This window comes from Staurois parvus, unplaced genomic scaffold (genome assembly GCF_062004578.1).
Source record: "Staurois parvus isolate SC_StPar_1 unplaced genomic scaffold, SC_StPar_1.0 ptg000530l, whole genome shotgun sequence".
Lineage (NCBI taxonomy): Eukaryota > Metazoa > Chordata > Amphibia > Anura > Ranidae > Staurois > Staurois parvus.
The window spans coordinates 8632930-8658136 of record NW_028318326.1 but is presented as its reverse complement, the minus strand read 5'-3'; the positions used below and the strand labels follow the sequence as shown (position 1 = coordinate 8658136).

Here is a 25207-nt window from a genome sequence, read left to right as displayed (position 1 = left end):
CAAAATAAAACAACAAAGGGCAATTTTGATAGCCCACTTGGTCTTTTTCTGCAGTCACGTTTCTGTGTATCTAAATAAACCCCCCACTATCCAGCATGGAGCTTACACAAGGTTATAACTTTCATCTTTGGAGGAGAAATTGAGTGGTGGGGGAACATGAAGAAGATGAGAATCAGTGAATGGTGGTGGGGGTGTTTCCTGTCACTTTGTCCATTTACACCTGTAATTCCCTCTGAATTGCAGTTCATTGACTAAAGTAATTGTGAACATACAATGTTATAGACACATTTTTAATGCTAGTATAACTGTGCAGGTATCATAACTGTCTTACCTTCTTACATTTTTACAAGGTTAAAAACTTCTGTCATGTGACCATGCATCTCTACCACTTGATAGTGAAGAGGGGTTACAGGACACACAGAAGACACACAGAAGACACACAGAAGACACACAGAAGACACACAGAAGTAGATGTACTAAAACTAATGTACTCATAATCTGGTGCAGCTGTGCATGGTAGCCAATCAGCTTCTAACTTCAGGATGTTTAATTAACCTCCCTAGTGGTGTCATTATATCCATATTTCTGTGCTGATAGCGGTACATTTTTTTGCATGGAAATATGTTGTTTTTTTATTGTAGACCTGTAATTTTTAGGAATTACTCACTGAAATCTGTCCGAACAAGAGTCTAGTAAACATCCCGGGTATGATAAAATTTCAAACCCAAACACAAAATCATAAATTATAATATAATAAATAATCATAAAAAATAATAATATAATAATACATTTAATTCAATAATGTAAATCAAACCAAACACAGAAATTTGAAATAGAGCTCCAAGTTCGCACATCACTAAGCAAAGTCGCAAAATCGTTTTCTGTGTCTGATGACAAATTTCCCTACAAATCATTATCACTCAATTCTGTGCTTCTGATTTACTATCGCTGTATTCTAGCTGGTCTAAAACCGCTTTTGACCTAAAGGGACGCTTTTTGGATGCCATGGACATTTCTCCCTTTCCAGGCAGAATGAACAGTAAAAATGCAGGCAGTGCACAGGACAAAGCAGTAGGGACAAAATGTATGTGAAATGCTTTGAAACAGTAATGTTTTACTATGTGATTTTAGAATATTAGTGAATGTCACTATTTAAAATGTAAACATTTCCCGCCAGTTCCGGCCCCCGTATGTCCCGATGCTCGCAGGGACCGGAACCTGGAAGATGGATGCCGGCATCGGCCGGAAGAGATGCCCGGGGACGCTGCAGGGGACATATCATGGGAGCGCAGGACAAGGTAAGTGATCGAGGGAATCCCAGAGCAACGCTGCAGGGTAATCCGACTGTTGGCACTGATAAGTAACCCCGAGCTACACTTGGGAATCCTGCCAGGGAGGTTAAACTTTAGTAATAAAACCTGGAAGCTGATTGGTTTGTATGCAGAGCTGCCCCAGATTTTGCACTCTCCTGTTTTAGTAAGTAACCCCCACAGTGTTCCTGTATTCCATAGTCTATTCATCCTCAGGCAAGATGTAGGCTGTGCTTGGGCAGGGGGTGTGTTCAAGAGGCAGACTGTGATTGGAAAGGGATGTGTGCCAGAGACAGGCAGTGATTGGTCAGGGACATGGTGGCTGAACAAACTACCCAATACAAGCATGCTGTGTGTCTGCACAGTGTCTTGTACCTCTGAATGGCCAGCCAAAGGATGCAAACAGACCACAATACATACATATATGAACACACACATAGAAAAAAAATAAATATTTGGGGTAACATACACTTTAAGTTTACTTATTGCCTGGAGCTGCACCTTAGATAACTTTATACACACAAATAACAAAAAGAAGTGACATTGACATTCTCTTCCGCATACATAACAAACCAAGTAGCACTGTGCAACCTCTACGTATTAAAATGCAATATACCTATGATGTAATCAGACTGACACTGCAAAAGACAGAAAAATTTCCAAAATCTTAGACAAAAGCCCACTGACAAAATATACTCATTCTATCATGTTAGATTGTTTTTGATCTCTAACATCCTGCTGTATATTGCCAAACAGACAACAGTTCATCACAATGCTGTACTTACCTTCATTTCTATTTCAGCTGCTGTGTGTTTGGTCGTTTCCAGTTTTTCCACCAGGAGTGTGTCCCCCAGGAAATTACTTTCTGCTGCCGATAGGCGTGTCAGTAATTCATCCTCAAGCATTTTCAACTCAATTTTGAAATAATTCTGTTGCTTTGTGAGCTCAGACTGAAAAGAAAATGGCAAGTTTTAGACCTATAATTCGAACCGCGCTAACAATGGGAATACACTTTGCTACCTTTTAATCTTCCTTATTATTCAACATTTTATAACAGTTCTAAAGTGCTTAAGGTCAGGGCTAACATCCATAGAGAAAAGGGAGTATAATTTAGGCCGCTATCAGGTACTTTTTAGTGACCATTTTATTTTGTAATTTTCTCCATTTACATGAAAAAGAAAATTTAGGAAATGCTTTTTTTTGGTTCATTTTCATATTTTTTTCATACAATAAAGTGAGTTTTTTTTTCTTCATTGTAGGCATTTGAGATGTAAAATATCTTAACAAATATATGATAAGTTTAGCATAATGATCTCATACTCATCTCAGTATTTATTTAAATATTTAAAATGCATATGTTCTCTAAGCACACTGCATATAGCTCTACGCATACAGACATGTAGTAAATCTTTACTTTCAGAGACAATGGTATAATAGTAATGTCAAAAGATACAAAAATATGACATTGTGTTGTACATGATATACCTGTGTATGTGAAAAGCAAAATGTGCTGAAGTCCCCTCCAGTGAATTATTCTTAGCTTGCAGCTAAGGTATTACTAGAAAGATATAGAAGTTTCTCAACCAGTCAGGTTTCATTCACACAAACTGGTCATTGAGGAGTTAATGCGTCTATACTTGAGACTGATCACTGACAGTTAATGTACATACTATAGGGACTGATCACTAAAGGGTTGTTGCTTATACACTGAAGGCTGGTAATTGAGAGTTTAAAGCACATGCACTGGAGGCTGGTCACTAAAGGGTTAATATATGCATGTTGAAGACTGGTCGCCGAGGGCTTAATGCACATATTTTAAAGACTGGTCATAGAGTTTAATGTAAAAAAAAACCCTCCTCATCAGCATGGGAACAAGGTGCTTTACCAGGGGATCCCCCTGGCAAGCTACCCCCCATCCATGTTGAGGGCATGTGGCCTGGTATGGCTCAGGAAAGGGAGGAGAGTGCACATTCTCATCTCCCCCCTTTCCAGGATGCATGCCCATATAACGGCCCAGTGTGCATTTTCGGGGGAACATCACTTTTTATGCTTGGTTCTTTTTCCCCTCTTAAAATCCATACCAGAGTAGAAGGGTCTCATATGGAATTTGCTGGGGCCCTATGCTGGTTTCTTTTTTCAGTGGGTTCCCTTTAAATCCATACTAGACCTAAAGAACCTGGTATGAATTTTGGGGCGGACCTCACTGTTTTCTTTTTTTAAATCCCTGCTGTTAACATTCACCTCTCAGTCAGGAAATCCTGGCTGACAGCTGAAAGTGCTGGGCGGCGATAAGTTCCTTTTTGTTAGGACGCTAGATCCCTAACAACCAGGAGAAAGCTGTTACATTTAGCAGTGGTAATAAACACAAGATCCTTTAGTTTTCTCAGCACCATTTTATCATAAAGTTCTTGCTACTCCACACATATAGAGTGTAATTAGAACTCTGAGTATTACCAAAACTGTAAAAAAAATATAGACCCAGTCAGGCAGTCAAAGTCTGCAGCAGAAATGAGTTAACATTTCCCTGGTCCACACTACTGGCATACTTCCATTTACTGAAAATAATGTAGGCGTACAGATCTAGAAGCTCAAATTTAACATGTTGAGCTGTTGTTCTCCAGATAAAATCAGCAGCCTGATCAATAAAGATTAAATACATGATCCTTTTAGAGAAGGATATAGTCCAACCCCCTTGAGCAGGTGCTCACCATTGTTTTTACAGAACAGCAATTTTCAGTCATTAGATTGTCAAAAGCCACATAAATATGACCAGGCTATAGAAAGCGCCTTTATGATATTGGCTAAATATTTTAACATACTATATTGTAATGAAGTATTAACAACTTTACACATTTACACATTCTATTTGTATAGGTAAAAATATTTATATTTTGTAAAAGTTTTGTTAAGTATACTAGTATAGTAAAATTGTGCATATAAAGCATGCATATAGAATAAGCCATAAACACCTACAGTATAATAGAAAAAGGTGTAAATTTCAGATGATGGTACCTTAAAATGCTCCAGGTCGGGTCTCTCCAAATTAACCACATCAGCTAGCAGCTGATCTTCCAAACCATCCCGTGTGACAGTAAAATTGATTAGTGTGGTCTGCGCTTGGATTTCAGGCTTGTAGTGTGGATGGGCAAGTTTAGTATGAAGAATTAGTCGAAATTTTGGGTGAAACTTGATCTCCTTATCCCCAATTCGGATATACCTGTCAAGCAAAACCAACTCTTATGTGATAATTTTAATAAACCTATTCAAGATCTCCATAGACAGACTCTGATAGGATACTACAAAAGTCTTTCTCCAAAACCACAACATTTTATTGAGACTTTAAAGACATTTTATTGAGACTTTAAATGTGCTTTAAAGAGGACATATGGTATAACACACACTTAATAAAACATAACCAACTTCATTACATAGTTAAAATCTCAAAAAAAACACAAAGAAAAATGTCACTAACCATATCAAAATTGGTGGAGTGGATGCATGGTTACAGTTTCATGGTGGTAGAGTGGGTCGCGTCACCATTGTTGTATACCATGCAGTGCGGTGTGGACAAATGAGGTTTCATTGAAGGAGAGATGACCATACTACCAATTTATTTTTATTTTAACCCTGATATTAGCAGATGTGTTTGGACCTGAATTACCATAGAATACCACTGGGCACAACAGACACCAGGGATACATTACCCTTTTGGTGTATGTACTGTTTTTGGAAGTTTCACTTTAATGCCCCTCTTGAAGTATACCCTTTTACTAAACATTCTTTAGCTATATAATCTGTTTATACATAGACGTGGATCTCGAAGAAGTCAAAATATTGCGAAACATGTTGATCCACAACGCCACCCTGAAACTCTAATCATGCATTCACTGCATTAAATTTGATTTGGCTACTGACATTTTTCTTTGTGGTTTTTATGAGATTTTCACCATGCAACAAAGTTGGTTATGTTTTATTAAGTGTGTGTTATATGTCCTCTCTAAGGCACATTAAAAGTCCAAATTTCTTTTCTCCACCATGAAATTTTGTGGTTTTGGAGGAAAGACTATTATAGTGTTTTGCCACTAAAAGATGGTGCCATAAGAGGTTAAGACAGGATGGCTCTACCCAGGATATAAATCTCTAGACTTTGGTAAGCCTTTTTGGCATACAGTGTCTGTTAACATAATCAGTAATGTGGTTACCAGATTTTCAAAATGAAATCCAGGGACAACCTAATGACCCTCCCTTAGAATAATGCCCCAATTTGTAGACACACCTAAAAAATAACCAAAAATCAATATGACTCTACAGTGCTTAGGAAACCAGCCCATTACATGATTGGTGCAGATTCCGTGATGCCTGTAGCACCCTTGGGTACTACAGGAATGGTGAGTGCGGTTAAACTGCACTATGGAAGGGTTTGAAAGTGGTGTGGTCAAATAAAATCTGAACTTAATCTGCTCCAAATTAGAATGCAGGGGTCAGGACTGTTTAAAGTGCAGAGTAATTACTCCTAAACACATTTACCCCCTCCTCCCTGAATTGTACTCACTGTACCTTAGCAGTGCAATGCTTCTGCTGGTGAATGTCCTCGATCCCAACACCAAAACTGCCCATGTTTTTTTCCTTCAAAATGTGGATTATGTAGCTGTCGACTTTTATCCATGCCGTCCGCCTGTTAGACCTCAGCACGGAGTTGAGGGAGGTGCTCAGAAATTCCTCCTCAGCTCTGTGCTATACGGGTCAGCCGGCAGCTGCATAATTGACATATAGAAAAGAAGAATACGTGTGGAGGACTACACCACTGGAGACATTTGCCAGTGACAGACCACTTAAAATAGGCACCATCCCAGAAAAACAGGAAAAGATGGCAATCTTAGCATATAACAGGTTGCTAATAATATTATAACATGTACAGTACACTATATGCCAAAAAACTTGAATTCTATTTACATATCATAACTTTTACTTCTTTATTTGTAACAATTGCATTGGTAATAGCAAGGTACCCAAGGTTATCACTTTTAATTACTACCATGACAGAACAACTAGTCAGGTTATGGCAAAGGAAGGGAGAGGCAAAAGGAAAAAAAAAGTCTTCCTCTGGATTATTTTAAAGTACAGCACTGCCTGATAGAGCATCACCTGCCATCACCTACATAAAAAATCCTAAAAAACAACAATGATAGTCCGAGTCTGCATTTTTTCCAACTTGTATATGGTATGTCTAGCATTTAGGCCATTATCAGTGCAAGGTATGAAAACAATGGCTTCTATAGCATAACTCTATGGCAGTAACAGAACAGGAAAACCAGTCAGGTCCCAGGTAAGAAGCCATAAGTGACCATGAAAGATAAGACTTCCATCTTTATAAAACAGATTAACGCATCTCCAAGAAGACAAGGGGCTATTTTAGTACTTCAGTACTCCCAACCAGTATGATGTGGCCTCCATTTTTCTGGTTTTCCTGCAGCATATGACTGTTTGGCCTTTTAATATAAATGTCCTAGTTCATTATAACCCTAGATGATAATGTTGTAGAATATTTTGAAGCAATGTAGAAATTGCCTTCACCTATTGCATGCCTGCTGTGATTTGTGTTTGATCATAAGCCAATGTAAAATTACTGTATGGTTTCAAAATGTTCTGCAACATTACCATCTAGCCTTATATGTAACCAGGGCTACCATCATTTGCAAAATAAGAGGTTTTTGGATTCTTCTATGTATATATCTGGAGCTATGTAGGAAACTGCATGGAGTTGGCAACCCTGGAATTTGATGACAATTATTCAAAATGGAAATGAATTTACCATTAAACTAAACCTGAATACTGACAAACTTGACAGTAATGATATTTTATTTAAATGTCGAACCATTTCTCTTTTCCTGGAGACAGATTCCTTTTAAACCTACTGCCCAACATTCTGATATAGGATTTGTGTCCTCTGTTGATTCTTCAAGTTTTTTGTCACCTCTATCTGCAAAGTATTTGTTTTGAAGTCAACAGTCATTGAAATTCAGAGTCACAACCAATGTTGCTCTAAGTAGTAGTCATTTTCTGAGTCACAACACGCCACAAAATCACTCCTTGAATCAAATACCCCCAAGAGAGTGAGAAATTAAACATACCTTTCAAAGTTGTGTTGAACTGTGCAAGCGCGTTCCGCTCGATCAATACTCAGCATGCTAAGGGCTCTGCTACAGTTATGAACTGGGGGTGGCTGACAGGGCATTTGTGTAAGGAAGCCAAACATTTTGCAAGGTTTTAAAAAAAACATGAGGCTAATCCAGCTCCTGTCACACACACACATCCTGTATTAGCAGGTAATTGGAATGATGACTAGCTGGGCTAGCTCTACTGTGCTTTCAAAATAAATTACTGTAATTGATCAGCTTAATTAGACATTGGGAATAATGAAGTGACCCTAATCAGAGATGAAATGCTAGTTATTTGCAATAAAAACACCATGTATATATTATGATTTGATGAAATCTCAGACGCTATAATTAGGGTAAAAAGAGACATTTACAGAAATGAAGACCCTCGCTAATACTGATGGTTAAAGGTGAGAAGATTGACAAGACACTTATTACTCATAAGATACACTGGAGCATTTTGAAAGCTTAAAACTTTTCTTTTTTAAGCTTTAAATATTGAGAACATTTAGAACCTCGATTGAGATTTTTTTTTTTTTACTCTTTCAGGAGAGTTTCCCTTAATTTGTCCCACAAACACTTGTCATCAGTACCTAAGGCAAATCTTGCCTTGAGGAACAAAGATAACAGTAAAAACTAGAGTAGAATGGGGAAAGGATAGAAAATCCATAATGCCAAGTTCATGTTTTGCCCATTAGCTCCTTTCTGATAAAGTTTAAGACTGGACAAATAAATCATCATCCACTCTTGTTCTCCATGACCATGCAGGCTCCTCAATGATCTACTGTCACCAAAGGAAAATATTAAACATTTTTTGTACTGGATGTTAACTGTAGACATAGATATGTTGGAGAGATTTAGATTTTATGTTTGTCTCTGTATTACCCAAACAAAAAATGGGGAGTGTGGGAGTTACTGAGACGGGAAAACACAGATGACAATAAAAACATTTCAAAAGTCCCTGTTAGTCCATGTAGCCCCCCGTATGCTTCCCTTGCACACTCTATCATTCCAGGGATCTAAGTGTTCCTATTTTCTTAACTGGGATTTCTCCAGTTAACAGCTTTGGTTAATTGTACCAAGAATCTACAGCTATGTAAAATGCGTATGCTCTGCAACAACATTGTTCTAACCAATCCCTTTGGTCATACTCTTGTGGAAATCTTGTTTAACCTTCTACTTGAATTATTTGGGCTGTGCTCCAAGTTTTCTTTCATGGGTGCCATGCTCAATTATTGCCAGTGTCTTATCATTTACAATGTAATGTTCTCCTCTGTTCCCAATAACATGTCTGAACAAGTAAAAAAAAAAATTGTCAAAAGTTGTAACTTTTTCCCAATCTTATGCTGATCTGTACTAATTGGAATGATCAGACAATCAGAGCTCTGATCCTGTGGTTTTGTGGACAGTACCTAGTGGAAGCCTGGTGCAGTATTTTTCCAAGAAAGGTAACCACCTCAGTCCCTCTCTTACTTTTAAATCATCCATCTCATGAAGACTGCTAAACTAGCTTTATTCTATCAATGATTACAACAAAAGGGATATTTATGTTGGGAAGATATGTCAGTTTATGCTTTACTTGAGGACACCTTTATGAATACTAGTTACTGTATGTAGGTGACATGTGGAAGTTATAGGTAGAGATGAGCGAATCGAACCAGGCGAAGTGGAATTCGTTTCGAATTTCAGGAAAAATTCGATTTGCGGCGAATCCGAATATTAGCATACTTCGGGTGCACGAATCGGATTTTTCCCGATCAGCCGGCAAAAGTGTCCCTGCAGAGAGCTCCGCTATTTCTGACAGTTCTCTGACAGTTCCTTCACATGTACAGCGGTTGAAACATTGTATCTATTTGTTTCCATTTAGGATACAGATGTTTTTATTCGGAAATAGATACAATGTTTCAACCGCTGTAAATGTGAAGGAACTGTCAGAGAACTGTCAGAAATAGCGGAGCTCTCTGCAGATACACTTTTTGCTGTACTGGAATACTTCTTCTTTTCATTCTTCTTTTCATTCTTCTCATTCTTCTTTTCATTCTTCTTCTCATTCTTCTTTTCATTCTTCTTCTTTTCATTCTTCTTTTCATTCTTCTTTTCTTCTTCATGAAAAGAAGAATGAGAAGAAGAATGAAAAGAAGAATGAAAAGAAGAATGAGAAGAATGAAAAGAAGAAGAAGAATGAAAAGAAGAATGAGAAGAATAATGAAAAGAAGAATGAGAAGAAGAATGAGAAGAATGAAAAGAAGAATGAGAAGAATGAAAAGAAGAATGAAAAGAAGAAGAAGAAGAATGAAAAGAAGAAGAAGAAGAATGAAAAGAAGAATGAGAAGAATGAAAAGAAGAATGAAAAGAAGAAGAAGAATGAAAAGAAGAATGAGAAGAAGAATGAAAAGAAGAATGAGAAGAAGAATGAGAAGAATGAAAAGAAGAATGAGAAGAATGAAAAGAAGAATGAAAAGAAGAAGAAGAAGAAGAATGAAAAGAAGAAGAAGAATGAAAAGAAGAATGAAAAGAAGAAGAAGAAGAATCTTTTCATTCTTCTCATTCTTCTTCTTTTCATTCTTCTCATTCTTCTTCTCATTCTTCTTTTCATTCTTCTCATTCTTCTTTTCTTCTTCATGAAAAGAAGAATGAGAAGAAGAATGAAAAGAAGAATGAAAAGAAGAATGAGAATAATGAAAAGAAGAATGAAAAGAAGAAGAAGAATGAAAAGAAGAATGAGAAGAATGAAAAGAAGAATGAAAAGAAGAAGAAGAAGAATGAAAAGAAGAATGAAAAGAAGAAGAAGAAGAATCTTTTCATTCTTCTCATTCTTCTTTTCATTCTTCTTTTCATTCTTCTTCTTTTCATTCTTCTTCTTCTTTTCATTCTTCTTCTTCTTCTTTTCATTCTTCTTCTTCTTTTCATTCTTCTTTTCATTCTTCTTCTTCTTCTTTTCATTCTTCTTCTTCTTCTTTTCATTCTTCTTTTCATTCTTCTTCTTCTTTTCATTATTCTTCTTCTTTTCATTATTCTTTTCATTCTTCTCATTCTTCTTTTCATTCTTCTCATTCTTCTTTTCATTCTTCTTCTCATTCTTCTTTTCATTCTTCTTCTTCTTCTTTTCATTCTTCTCTTTCTTCTTTTCTTCTTTATGAAAAGAAGAATGAGAAGAAGAATGAAAAGAAGAATGAAAAGAAGAAGAAGAATGAAAAGAAGAATGAGAAGAATGAAAAGAAGAATGAGAAGAATGAAAAGAAGAATGAAAAGAAGAAGAAGAATGAAAAGAAGAACGAGAAGAAGAATGAGAAGAAGAATGAGAAGAATGAAAAGAAGAATGAGAAGAATGAAAAGAAGAATGAAAAGAAGAAGAAGAATGAAACGAAGAAGAAGAATGAAAAGAAGAATGAAAAGAAGAAGAAGAAGAATCTTTTCATTCTTCTCATTCTTCTTTTCATTCTTCTTTTCATTCTTCTTCTTCTTCTTTTCATTCTTCTTCTTCTTTTCATTCTTCTTTTCATTCTTCTTTTCATTCTTCTTCTTTTCATTCTTCTCATTCTTCTTTTCATTCTTCTTCTTCTTTTCATTCTTCTTCTTCTTTTCATTCTTCTTTTCATTCTTCTTCTTTTTCTTTTCATTCTTCTTCTTCTTCTTCTTCTTCTTCTTCTTCTTCTTTTCATTCTTCTTCTTTTCATTCTTCTTTTCATTCTTCTTCTTCTTTTCATTCTTCTTCTCTTTTCATTCTTCTTTTCCTTCTTTTCATTCTTCTCATTCTTCTTTTCATTCTTCTTTTCATTCTTCTTCTTCTTCTTTTCATTCTTCTTTTCATTCTTCTCATTCTTCTTTTCTTCTTCATGAAAAGAAGAATGAGAAGAAGAATGAAAAGAAGAATGAAAAGAAGAAGAAGAATGAAAAGAAGAATGAAAAGAAGAATGAAAAGAAGAAAAAGAAGAATGAAAAGAAGAAGAAGAAGAATGAAAAGAAGAATGAAAAGAAGAAGAATGAAAAGAAGAATGAAAAGAAGAATGAGAAGAAGAATGAAAAGAAGAATGAAAAGAAGAATGAGAAGAATGAAAAGAAGAATGAAAAGAAGAAGAAGAATGAAAAGAAGAATGAGAAGAAGAATGAAAAGAAGAATGAGAAGAATGAAAAGAAGAATGAGAAGAATGAAAAGAAGAATGAAAAGAAGAAGAAGAATGAAAAGAAGAAGAAGAATGAAAAGAAGAATGAAAAGAAGAAGAAGAAGAAGTAGGATGAAAATAAGAAGAATTCCAAGCCGGCAAAAAGTGTATCTGCAGAGCTCCGCTAAGTGTATCTGCAGAGCTCCGCTATTTCTGACAGTTCTCTGACATTCACTCCATACAGCGGTTGAAACATTGTATCTATTTGTTTCCATTTATGGAAACAAATAGATACAATGTTTCAACCGCTGTATGGAGTGAATGTCAGAGAACTGTCAGAAATAGCGGAGCTCTGCAGATACACTTAGCGCAGCTCTGCAGATACACTTTTTGCCGGCTTGGAATTCTTCTTATTTTCATCCTACTTCTTCATCCTCATCCTCATCCTCAGAAGAAGAAGAAGAGGATGAGGATGAGGATGAAGAAGAAGAAGAAGTAGGATGAAAATAAGAAGAATTCCAAGCCGGCAAAAAGTGTATCTGCAGAGCTCCGCTAAGTGTATCTGCAGAGAACTGTCAGAAATAGCGGAGCTCTGCAGATACACTTAGCGGAGCTCTGCAGATACACTTTTTGCCGGCTTGGAATTCTTCTTATTTTCATCCTACTTCTTCTTCTTCTTTTTCTTCATCCTCATCCTCAGAAGAAGAAGAAGAGGATGAGGATGAAGAAGAAGAAGAAGAAGAAGTAGGATGAAAATAAGAAGAATTCCAAGCCGGCAAAAAGTGTATCTGCAGAGCTCCGCTAAGTGTATCTGCAGAGAACTGTCAGAAATAGCGGAGCTCTGCAGATACACTTAGCGGAGCTCTGCAGATACACTTTTTGCCGGCTTGGAATTCTTCTTATTTTCATCCTACTTCTTCTTCTTCTTTTTCTTCATCCTCATCCTCATCCTCAGAAGAAGAAGAAGAGGATGAGGATGAGGATGAAGAAGAAGAAGAAGTAGGATGAAAATAAGAAGAATTCCAAGCCGGCAAAAAGTGTATCTGCAGAGCTCCGCTAAGTGTATCTGCAGAGAACTGTCAGAAATAGCGGAGCTCTGCAGATACACTTAGCGGAGCTCTGCAGATACACTTTTTGCCGGCTTGGAATTCTTCTTATTTTCATCCTACTTCTTCTTCTTCTTTTTCTTCATCCTCATCCTCAGAAGAAGAAGAAGAGGATGAGGATGAGGATGAAGAAGAAGAAGAAGTAGGATGAAAATAAGAAGAATTCCAAGCCGGCAAAAAGTGTATCTGCAGAGCTCCGCTAAGTGTATCTGCAGAGCTCCGCTAAGAAATAGCGGAGCTCTGCAGATACACTTTTGCCGGCTTGGAATTCTCCTTCTTCTCATCCTTCTTCTTCTTCTCATCCTTCTTCTTCTTCTCATCCTTCTCCTTCTTCTCATCCTTCTTCTTCTTCTTCTCATCCTTCTCATCCTTCTCCTTCTTCTCATCCTTCTCCTTCTTCTCATCCTTCTTCTTCTTCTCATCCTTCTTCTTCTTCTCATCCTTCTCCTTCTTCTCATCCTTCTCCTTCTTCTCATCCTTCTTCTTCTTCTCATCCTTCTTCTTCTTCTCATCCTTCTTCTTCTTCTCATCCTTCTCCTTCTTCTCATCCTTCTTCTTCTTCTCATCCTTCTTCTTCTCATCCTTCTCCTTCTTCTCATCCTTCTCCTTCTTCTCATCCTTCTCCTTCTTCTCATCCTTCTTCTCATCCTTCTCCTTCTTCTCATCCTTCTCCTTCTTCTCATCCTTCTCCTTCTCCTTCTTCTCATCCTTCTCCTTCTTCTCATCCTTCTCCTTCTCCTTCTTCTCATCCTTCTCCTTCTCCTTCTTCTCATCCTTCTCCTTCTCCTTCTTCTCATCCTTCTCCTTCTCCTTCTTCTCATCCTTCTCCTTCTCCTTCCTCATCTCCAAGGGCATTTAAATTAAAGGTACAGTGTTCTGCACTAATATAAAGGCTCTCTGAAGCCTAGAAACCCTTTTTATAAGTTAAATTCGTAGCGAATAAATTCGCATCGAATCGAAGTTCTTCCTCAAATTCGGCGAATCAGCCGAATCGAATTTTTGAATAATTCGCTCATCTCTAGTTATAGGTATTGTTAAATATATCAGCCAAGCCTGGGTTACAAGCTATGACTTTTTAGCATGTATGTACTATATTTTATTATAATTATTAATTTTATTAGAAAATAAAAAATTTTTCAACAACAAAAAGTAGTAAAAAAATGTGACACCACAAGAATGGAATGGAATCAGACAGCTTCAAGTTTGAGCATATTGAGATTGTGGTTCTCTTTCCAAGGTCACTAGTGCAACATATTAAACAAAAAAGATTTCTTCAGGATGTTAAATAAATTGTGTTTCTGAGGAGGCAAACCATGAAGAGAATGAAAAGAAAAAAAAAAGAGAACCGAACCGTGACTCCAAGGGGTAGATTTTCTAAAACTGGAACACCCATAATTTGGGATGGCTGTGCATGGTAGCCAATCAGATTTCAAAGTCAGCTTGTTCAATTGGGCTTTGGCAATAAAACCCGGAAGCTGATTGGTTTCAATGCAGATCACACCCGATTTTGCACTTTTCAGTTTTAGTAAATAAACCCCCAAATGTCACAAACAGCAAATTCTTTGCCAAAATGTCATCAAAATAACTAGAGAATACTGTGTATAAAAATCTAAAAAACATTTTGCATTTTAAATGTTATAAATATATAAATATATATATATATATATATATATATATATATATTTTTTTTTTTTTTTTTTTTTTTTTTTTGGGGGGGGTTTACAGTATGGTTTTCAAGGGACTTAATAAAGTTACATTTTGTTATCGGTTACCGGTACTTTGTTTTTTGCCTTTTTCTCCATGTGTCTTTATGGAATATTGGAGTATCCAATGCTCCTTTTCTTTTTAGATTTTTGCCATTTGTTAAGATAATTGACTTACCCTCTTCATAAATCCTTGTTGCTAGACATGCAAGACATTGTCAGGTGACATTGTAGACTAAAACCTGTTTGACTATAATGCTTGTCTCATATGCTTTATTTTGTCCAGATCAGGCAATGACCTCAAGTTTGTTGGTACCAGCAACCATGCCAGATACCCCTTGGATAAATAATCTCAGAGAAAAATCTCTGATGATCCCAGCAGGCACTTTTACAAACCAATTGATGAAAAACAAACTGGGCTATTGGCTTGTGCCAGCACTTCCAACTGCCCTAGAAATTCTTGTGACTGGCTGTAGACTCAGACAGAGAAATAGCGGTTACCTTCCTCTTTTAAGCATGTGTCTACCAAGCAGAGGATCAAGCACTGGGTCAATGGTTTCTTCCAAATTTTCTATCAAAACAGGGTCCCCTGCCACGACTGCTTGTTCAATGACATCAACATACCTGTATGAGGAATCGATGAAAAATAATGAAATAAATTGTTTAATGTTTTCTGTTAACTAGAGCATTGGAGTGCAGTGATGAATGGCAACCAATCATAGATCATAGTGGAAGTTGAACAACAGGAGTTGAAAGCTAATAGGTTGCTACAATTTACTACACACCACTGTTCTTTTCACTATATTGTCAAAATGCAAGCTCTATATAAAACAAACTAACCTATTTTTCCAACAAATACACACCAATGCTGTCATATAACAGTCAAATTTCTGTTTAGCTGCAAATACCCAAATTTAGCAGCAGTGGTAGAACATGTGCTGTTTGTCAAAGGCTGTGTTCAGGCAGAGTCTCTAAGTGGTAATAGGTACGTATGATACCCCTTTTCCTATTAGATTAGATAATAGCATATTGGCTTAGGGAGCTGGTTAGGATTATTTTAGATTTTAGGAGCAATTTAACGCTACAATCTCAGCTGGAACTGCAAATCCTAGAGCTTTTCATTTTTTAAAAATCAAATTTAATTTTTTTTTTTTAATTAATACATGACACTCTGCAATGAAGATTACTAATTGCCTGCTAAAGCCTGCTAAATGCATACGTAAAACTACAGCCCAACTTCCCATTAAGATATGTTAACACTCCCACACAGAGGTAGAATGTTCATGTGCTTACAAGTGAAGATTAAAGAATGTCCATGAGAATAATACAAGGCATAGGCTGCCTCACATGAGAAACATTACTTGCAAAGCTTCAAAAGGATTCAGTCATAATAATAAATTATATTTTCATTATTCTCCAAAAGAGTCATAATAAGCACCTAGTACAAATATTTATCACATGTAATATACTTAAATCATTACTGTAGTACATCGCATGTAGAATTTTTTTTCTTTGAAAGTTATTTTCACATTCTCTTACCCCTTCTGTCCTAAGTGAATGACTTTTAACCTGGACCTGTATCTGCTTTTAATCCATTTAATCCCTTGTAGCTGGGGGTCTATCATCAAAGGCCACCGCTCACAGTTTGATAGTATTGTGCCATTTTGAATAGACATAGTGTCACTAGGCAGTCCTTCATTGTTCCATTTTGCAATTGTTGCATCATCTGCCAGCATACATACTTGGTCAAGTCCTTCCGTCATTGGAACTGGAAACTAAAGTAAGCAATATAAAACAACAAAATGAATTAAGATACATGGGCAATGCCATTCAACAATAAATACTGTCACTATAATGATTTGTTTTGATATTTGAAGTTAATAATACTTTTACCTTCTGAGATCTTAAGAATGGCATCCACAAATGCTCCACAAGTTCATGGCGATACTTTTTAGAGAAGGAGCCAGCATAAGAGATGAAGGCAGCCGTGAGTAGGACATCCCCACATAGAGTTTGTTCTTGCTTGTGATACAAGGCTACAGACTGAGCCCATCGGACATTTTCTGACTGCAATGCAAGTAAAAAGTTATTATTGTTGTGCTGTTAGTGCCCCACAACAAATGTGTTTGGAAGCAAGTCATACACTTCTAAATTAACCAATGGGCTCTACTCTATCGCAAGACCATATATGATCCCTATTATATTTTTTTCGGTGGTGGCACGTATGCCAAATTCCTTTAAAGCCTAGTTAACTAAATCATTTTTACATGCCACAATGGAAAAAGTATTTTATTATTTTCCTTAGCAAATACAATGTGGTAAAGTTTCACTTTGTAAAGAATACCCAATCAGGTGCAAGGGAAAAAAAAAAATTTTTGCTTGCACATGATTAGACAATGGAAATCAGCAGAACTTTACCACATTTATTAACTTCTTGCCGACCGCGCATAGCCGAATGACGGCTTCACCGCGGCCGGCCAGTTCTGAGTGGACGTCATATGACGTCCTCCCAGAACGCGCTCTCCTGCGCGCCCCAGGGGGCGCGCACCCGGCGATCTCCGTGATCGCTGTGTCCTACGGACACAGCTGATCACGTGATGTGGTGAAAGGCCGATCCCACCGGCCTTTTACCACGTGATCAGCGGTGTCCAATGACACGCTGATCACAGGGAAATGCAAGTGCCGGTTCTCGGCTGCACTTTCCTCACGCTGTCAGATCGTGAGGAAAGTACTGCCGAGAACCGGCAGTTGTCAGAGCGGGGATCGGCACCGATCATCAGGGCACTGATGATCAGTGCCCTGATGATCGGTGCCCAGCAGTGACACCCGCATGTTCCGCCCAGCAGTGCGCCCACTAGCCCCGCCCACCCGTTCCCAGCAGTGCCCCCACCTGTGCCCAGCAGTGCCCCCACCTGTGCCCAGCAGTGCCCCCACCTGTGCCACTCTGCAGTGCCACCTACCTGTGCCCAGAAGTGCCACCTACATGTGCCCAGCAGTGCCACCCACCTGTGCCCACCCACCAGTGCCACCCACCTGTGCCCACCAGTGCCACCCACCTGTGCCCACCCACCAGTGCTGCCCACCAGTGCCACCCACCAGTGCAGCCCAGCAGTGCTGCCAGTCAGTGCCCAGGGGTTGTGCCAGTCAGTCCCGCCAGTCAGTGCCCAGAAGTGATGCCAGTCAGTGCCGTCTATCAGTACCCATCATCAGTGTCACCTATCAGTGCCGCCTATCAGTGCTGCATATCAGTGCCGCCTATCCGTGACCCCTAATTAGTGCTGTCTATCAGTGCCGCCTATCCGTGCCACCTCATTAGTACTGCCTATCAGTGCCCTTTAGTGCTGCCTATCAGTGCCCATCAGTGCCGCCTATCAGTGCCCATCAGTGCCGCCTCATCAACGCAAATCAGTGAAGGAGAAAAAATACCTGTTTGAAAAATTTTATAAAAGAAACAAATAAACTTTTTTTTTTTTTCAAATTTTTTGCACATTTTTAATTTATAGCGCAAAAAGTAAAGCGCCCAGTGGCGATTAAATACCACCAAAAGAAAGCTCTATTTGTGAGAAAAAAATGATCAAAATTTCATATGGGTACAATGTTGCATGACCGCGCAATTGTCAATCAAAGTGCGGCAGCGCTGAAAGCTGAAAATTGGCCTGGTAAGGAAGGGGGTATAAGTGCCTGGTAGGCAAGTGGTTAAGCTCTAGGGAAAATGAGTTCGACTGTACTTGCACAGCACAGTCTATTGGCCTTTAGTAAATCCACCCCAATGATTTTTATCGGACACATCTATTATCAAAATTCTATGATCTGTCACCTGACAGCAAACAACTATCAGAAATGGCACTGCACCCACAGTGCTTGCACCCCCTATCCGTCAGCACTCACAACCCTTCTCTCACCCCCCACTGCACCAAGTTCTCCCAGGAGCCACCTAAATTTGTCTCACCATCTACTGTGCCTGCAGTTCCCTTCTTTTAGCACCTACTGCACCTGCAGTTCCACTTTACTAACTACTAACTGCACCTATGCCCCCTTTCTCTCAGCATCCACTACAATTGCAGCTCCCTATGTCTTAACCACCCCTTTTCTCAGCACCTATTGTGTCTGCACCTCCCATTTCTCTGTGCTTGCAACCTCCCTTCCTTTAACATCCCCTGTGCCTGCACCTCCCTTTTAATCAAGACTGCACCTTCCCTCACTCGCCACTCTTTACTCATCACCCTCCATGCTTGTACCCCCCTTCTCCCACCCCCACCATGCCTGCAATTCCCCCTCCCACTACTGCACACATCCTGTATCTGTGGTCGGGACCACTACTGCAGCACATGGTCATCTTGTAAATTTCTTTAAAACGGTTATATATGTAAATTAGTACAAGTTCCTTTAATAAGCCACTGACTGTTCTGAGGTCACTGATCATATGCTTATTTGAGGAGGGTCATTGACTTGCGAAGTATGATAGAGCATTCCCTGTCACCAAGTTGTGAAAGCTGCATGAGTGGTCCCCTGTGAAAAAAGAAGGTTTAAATGTACATCTCAAGTGGGCCATGTCTTCACCCTCTTGAAGAGCTCAGGGTACCGCTGATATCCAGCCCTTCCAGATGTGTCAGATAGCAGGTCCCTCACAGGGCATTTTGGTTTCTCCTGTTCACCTCTACATTGCAGGACACAGTATTGATGAAGGGCCAACAGGAGGAACGACAGCGTCAAAAGGGGACATGCTTTGACAAGGGGACACTCTGGCTTTATATCCTGGCATCAGGGCCACTTTAGGAGAATAGGCAAAGAACACTTCCAGAAGGAGGTCAACAATGAACATCTACACCTCTACATAGAGTATAGGTTTTAGTAAGGTGCTATATCCCACAACATTCCTACTGGGAACTTTCTACACCCAAACCAGATGCAATAAACAAAATAAAGCTAAATGTTTGTCATGTGTTTACCTAACTCTTACTTTCCCCTTCTTTTGACTTTGCAATTGAAATTCAATCACATCCCATTACAATGGAATAACCTATGGTAGCAGTCAACCATAGGAAAAAAACATTACATTAATCTTTAAGTGGGCATTATTGGAATTTGAGTAATTTTGTGACTTGATTGAAATGGATGTCAAAGGGAAATATGTCTAATTCCTTCCAGATCTATAAATAAAAATACAGAGTCAATGCTTTGCCCAAAAATAACATTTAACCTGAAACAGTTATTGAATGTCATGATTAATTAACCCTCTTTGTACCAGCCATAAGTTGTTCACAAAGAGTTGATGGAATGGTCTTTATTCTTTAAGAGTTAATTAACTGGCCTAGTGATAACCTATTCATGGACACAGTGGCCCTTAAAAGCTCCATTAACATTGTTTTATTGTTATTAGCATTCCTTGCATTTTAATTAATCACATTTACACCGGGTACATAATACTTAATATTCCAAAATGTAATGCTTCTGATTCAGGCTAAGCTTTTTACATCCTTGTTGAAGCTCAACAAAGAGATGCTGGAAATGTAGTAAGGTCAGAAACACGTTTTTGCCATGAAAATAAATGCATGATAATGATATAATTCCTTTCAGCTCATCAGTTTCCCAGCTAAGTGCTTCTGTTATTGCCAGATCAGTAGTGTATAACAAAGAAGTACTTTCTGTAGGTTGCTTCATTAGCCTGCCCTGTAGGACCTCACCTCCAGACCTTTCACTAATCTGTTGGCCAGCTCAATGGTCTTGTTAGTTCTGTTCACTTCCTCTTGACAGCGGATTTTCTCTGTGGTAGCTCTTTCGAAGGCAGCTGTTAAGGCGGCCAGGTTGGTGTCTAGCTCCTGTAAAAGAAGAAAGAGAGAGAGCAGAGTCTCCTTTTTACAAAAAAACTTTATAGACAGATGAAAACATCAATCAGTTTGTAGAGTTTAACATCTGCCCAACACATCATAAATAGCATTTAACAAAAACAGAAACAAATGCACGCTTAGCAGGCAATAAACACTATTGATTTACTAAAGGTAAAATACACAGTTCACTTTGCAAAGGAATTTTCCCCAGAGCTTAGTGAATGAGGTAAAACTCTGATGACTTCCATCATCAAATCATGTGCAAGCAAAATGCTGTTATTTTTTTCCTTGCATGAAATTGGGTATTCTTTGCAATGTGACATTTCATCACATTTACTAAGCTTTGGGGAAAATTACCTTACAAAGTGAACCACTTTTTTGCCGTTAGTAAATCAACCCCTATAAATACAATTGTTCAGAAGTTAGCTCCCTTTAGCCCAGTCATGCATAAAACATTATAGAACCAATTCCAGAATTGTATCACGCTTAAAGAAGGGATCTAGGGCAACCAAATAGCTTGCTTTTTTACTAACTTACATAAGCCAATAAGGGGTAGCACTTGAACAGTACAGTATTGTCAAAAGCCATGAAAGCACTTTTTTTTCCCACTAGGGTACATACTTAAATCTGTCTGTGTTGAGCTGTTACACCCAGGAGCACACCTGAAGGGCAGACCTGAAAGGGGCTTTCTTGTTTCTATACCCACGGCAGTGACATAGTATACTTGAGGGGCTTACAGTAGGAAAGAGGGTTCAGGGCTGTTATCATTGTTGTGATATATACACTAGCAGTCCAGTTAGCAGGCAAGGGTTGGAAAGGGAAGTGGCACCTATTTTATATCTGATACATGCTCCCAGTCACACAGCATAACTGTTTAAAATTACTGCTTAACCACTCTCCTACAGGGCACTTATACCCCCTTCCTGCCCAGGCCAATTTTCAGCTTTCAGCACTTTGAATGACAATTGCGCAGTCATGCAACATTGTACTCATATGAAATTTTTATCTTTTTTGAGACAGATAGAGCTTTCTTTTGGTGGTGTTTAATCACCTCTGGGTTTTTTATTTTTTGCTAAACAAACCAAAAACAACAGAAAATTTTGAAAAAAAAAATTTTTTTCTTAGTTTCTGTTATAAAATTTTCTAAATAAGTGATTTTTCTTCTTCACTGATGTGCGCTAATGAGGCTTCAGTGATGTGCACTGATATGCTGCACTGATGGGCACTGATGAGGAGGCACTGATGGGCATTGACAGGCATCACTGATGGGCAATGAAAGGCAGCACTCATATATGGCACTGATAGGCGGTACTGACTGGCACTGTTAGGTGGCACTGACTGGCACTGATAGGTGGCAATGATTGGCAGCACTGATAGGCGGCACTGACTGGCACTAATAGGTGGCACTGGAAGACAGCTCAGATGGGCACTGATATGTGAAATTATAGTGCACTGGTAGGCACTGATATGTGGCATTGATGTGGCACTGATGGGCACTGGCAGGTGGCATTGATGGACACTGACAGGTGGCACTGATGGGACTACACTGATCATCAGGGCATTGATCATCAGTGCCCTGATGATCAGTGTACATGTCCCCTCTGAGAAATACCAATTACTGGCTCTCCTCTCCTCATGGGCTGATAGCTCGTGAGCAGAGATATGCTGATAACCGGCATTTCCTTATTTACATGCGATCAGCTGTGATTGGACACAGCTGATCACATGACAGAGCCGACGTCATCGGCTGTTTCCATTGATCGGTGATCCGCTGTGTCCTAGGGAGACAGCGCACCACCGGTGGCCGTGCTGTGCACCCTGGGCGCACACGAGTGGTTAGAGTGTGAGGACGTCATATGACGTCCTCTCAGTACGAGAGAACTGCCTTGCGCCCGTCATTTCCTTATATGGTGGGCGGGAGGTGGTTAAAGTGACATTGAAGCTTCAGTTTTTTTTTAGTTAATATAATAAACATGTCATACTTACCTGCAATAGTTTTGCACAGAGCAGGTCTGACTCTCCTCTTCTTGTGTCCCCCTCTGGCACTCCTGGTTCATCCCCCCACCGCAAGCCTGCCATAGGAAGCTGCTTCCAATGGTGGTCACTTGTTCATGCTGGTTTTGACTAACAGCAGAAGGAGCCAATGGCTCCCGCTGCTCTCAGCCAAGCCTGTGATAGCTGGGAAAGGGGAGAGGAGCTACTGGAGACGTACACAGTGCTGGACTGATATTTGGCTCAGGTGAGTATTTAGCAGAGGGTGCAAGGGGAGTTGCTCTTGAGAATGCATTAAGGTAAAAAACCTTTTACATTTACAACCATGTTTACTTTTTGCAAATTCTTACTTAATGTCTCCTTCTATATAACGAGGGGGCTGGGGAAATTTTTTACCATAATTAAACCTTTTTGTGCTGTGAGATCTCATTATCAGTTGCAAACTAGATATGAACACTGTCTGTCTCTGTCCTAAAGATTCTTAAAGATATCAAGGCTCGAGTGATACATTGTATGTTAACATACTTAAAAAAAAAACCTGTTCGTCTGTCCCCTAAATGCACATTTCAAGCTATTCTAAACAATAGGAGCTATGAATCCTATGTATAAACCTGCTCTAAATAAACAACTAGAGATATTTTTTCTTTTTAGATTATTTTAGGTGCACTGTATGAATGGGAATATATAACAAACATATAGCGAGGGATTCAAATTTGACTGCAAAGGTGGAAATACATTTTAAAGAAAAATTAGATGTAAGCATCATCGAGATAAAATACCAGATAGTAGAGTGGCATTTGCAACAACACAGTTAACCTTTGTGTATCAGTACTGCTTGGACCTTGGGGTAGGCACTTGAAAGCTTGTCCTGAAATATTAACTGTTACTAGTTAAAATATCACTGACAGTACTCAACTGTGCCACTTCATGGTTGAAACTTATGTCACACTCATATAAAATTAGAGAATTTACATAGATGAGTGACTTGCAGTGTAATATATGAAATATATTTAATTGTGACTTGGTTAACAAGTTGGTTAACAAGTCTTTAAGAATCTAAAATTAAGCCAACCTGCCATAGATATGAAATAAATGCATCTGTTTTCATGAAATGTAAACAAAATAGTACATCTATAAATTTCAATGATAATATTTTTATATTTAAGCTTTACAGTGATTGCAGCTTTTGAAGATAAGACAGCAACTTGTCTGTTTTTGCCGTTAAAATTCATTGCTTAGATTAATGTTAATGGGATTAAATGAGAACAAACAAAGAGCCCCAGCACAAATGTCTCATTTTCATTTTTTTTATTTTAAACTTTGCCCTCTTCTAGACAAGGGGAAAAGCAACAATTTTTTTAGCTACTGTGATCAAACAATGTCACATCACTATGGCAATCATTGTCCATATCTGGAATACAGAGCAACGTTAATTGTGCAATGTAGCATTGCTAGTGCATGTCAATCAGAGTCTATGAATTGAGAAAAATTTGCTCTGTTCATTCTCTTAAATGATGTACCCAATTAAACCTGTTAGAATTCATGATCTTCAGTCAAGGTTAAATGAAAGTAGTTACTCCTGTCAGCTAGGTGATTAAATGCTGCCTACATCAGGAACATTTATGTGCAAAATTAAAATTTTGGTATAAAGCATGAATCTTTATGCATGCCCGTTAATTATCTCACCGTTGTTCTACTTATTAAATGCCCGCTGCATCTTTCCTTCATCATCAGCTTTCTTTCACAACTTATTGTGTAGTACATGTAATGCCACTATTCAGTGCTGTGTTGGGAATATTGTTAGGCTAGTTCACACTGGAAAATTTGTTGCTAGGCTTAATAGAAATTAAGAGCTGCAAAAGCATCTGGAAATTAAAATATAAATATTATCTCTGACCTATACATTACTTGTTTTTGCTTTTTACTTAAACTTTGGTTACATGACTAGGCTACAAGTCTAGATAGAACTTAAAGTGGTTGTAAAGGCTCAAGGTTTTTTACCTTCATGCATTCTAAGTATGAAGGTAAAAAAAACCTTCTGTGCGCAGCAGCTCCCCTAATACTTACCTGAGCCCCATCGTGATCCATTGGCTCCTAATGCTTCCAATCACAGCCATTTAGCCAATGAGGCAAAGGGGGCGGGGGCTGAGCCATGGCTCTGTGTGTGAATGGACACAGTGGCTGGGGAGCAAGCCTGCTTGAGTGCCCCCCCCCAGCAAGCTGCTTGCTCTGGGGGCACTTGGCAGGAGGGAGGGGCCAGGAGCGCCATTGGAGGACTCGAGAAGAGGAGAATAGGGCTGCTCTGTGAAAAGCCACTGCACAGAGCAGGTAAGTATGACTTTTTTTAAATTGCTTTTAATATCACTTTAAGTCTTGTAGGTATGGCCGACAATTATCCGAAATCAGTTGGAACACTCAGCAGGGGAAAGGGGTCAAGAGTACCAATGGGGACCCAAGAAGAGGAGGATCAGGGCTGCTCTGTGCTAAATCATTGCATAGAACAGGTAAGTATAATGTTCGTTATTTTAAAAAATTCAGAACCTTTATGATCACTTCAAATATACCAAATTAACTGTTTTGCTATATTTGTTCAATAATAACTTCCTGTGCTGTCTGCCTAATTGCTATCAGTTTTCATTATTTTTATTTCTGTGTGTGAAGTACACAACATCTCCCCCCCACTTTGATATAGAGAAAACTTTTGACCAGTTTGTACTGCTGTCTGTTCTACAGAAGCCGGGGAAAAAGTCTGGAGGTTATCTTGGTAATGGATCACTGATCCTGATGTAAAACCCCCTATAGGGAAGGCACTGGAGCAATATTGGGACTCTAATGAGAATACCTCCTCCTGATTGGGGGGCTGCAGGCTAGACGGTGGGAGGAAGTGGATTTGGTGGGCCGGAGGGTGCAGGAAGCTTTCGGCAGGCGCCATCTTTAGAGAGACCGAATTTAGTGCGCACGCGTGGCTAAGCGGATGATCTTGATGACATCAGGATTTATTATACAA

General features: G+C 38.8%; 1 protein-coding gene across 1 annotated transcript in view; it reads right to left on the bottom strand.

The window, feature by feature from the left end:
* Nucleotides 1-25207, bottom strand: part of LOC149451620 (dynein axonemal heavy chain 11-like) — a 590344-nt gene that overhangs the window by 174167 nt on the left and 390970 nt on the right. Inside the window, exons 51-56 of the mRNA XM_089690376.1 lie at nucleotides 20065-20199; nucleotides 16274-16447; nucleotides 15920-16155; nucleotides 14882-15004; nucleotides 4323-4527; nucleotides 2096-2260 (exon numbers count right to left, since the gene is read on the bottom strand). Of these exons, the coding sequence (XP_089546502.1) occupies nucleotides 2096-2260; nucleotides 4323-4527; nucleotides 14882-15004; nucleotides 15920-16155; nucleotides 16274-16447; nucleotides 20065-20199 (1038 nt within the window). The remainder of the gene's footprint in view (nucleotides 1-2095; nucleotides 2261-4322; nucleotides 4528-14881; nucleotides 15005-15919; nucleotides 16156-16273; nucleotides 16448-20064; nucleotides 20200-25207) is intronic.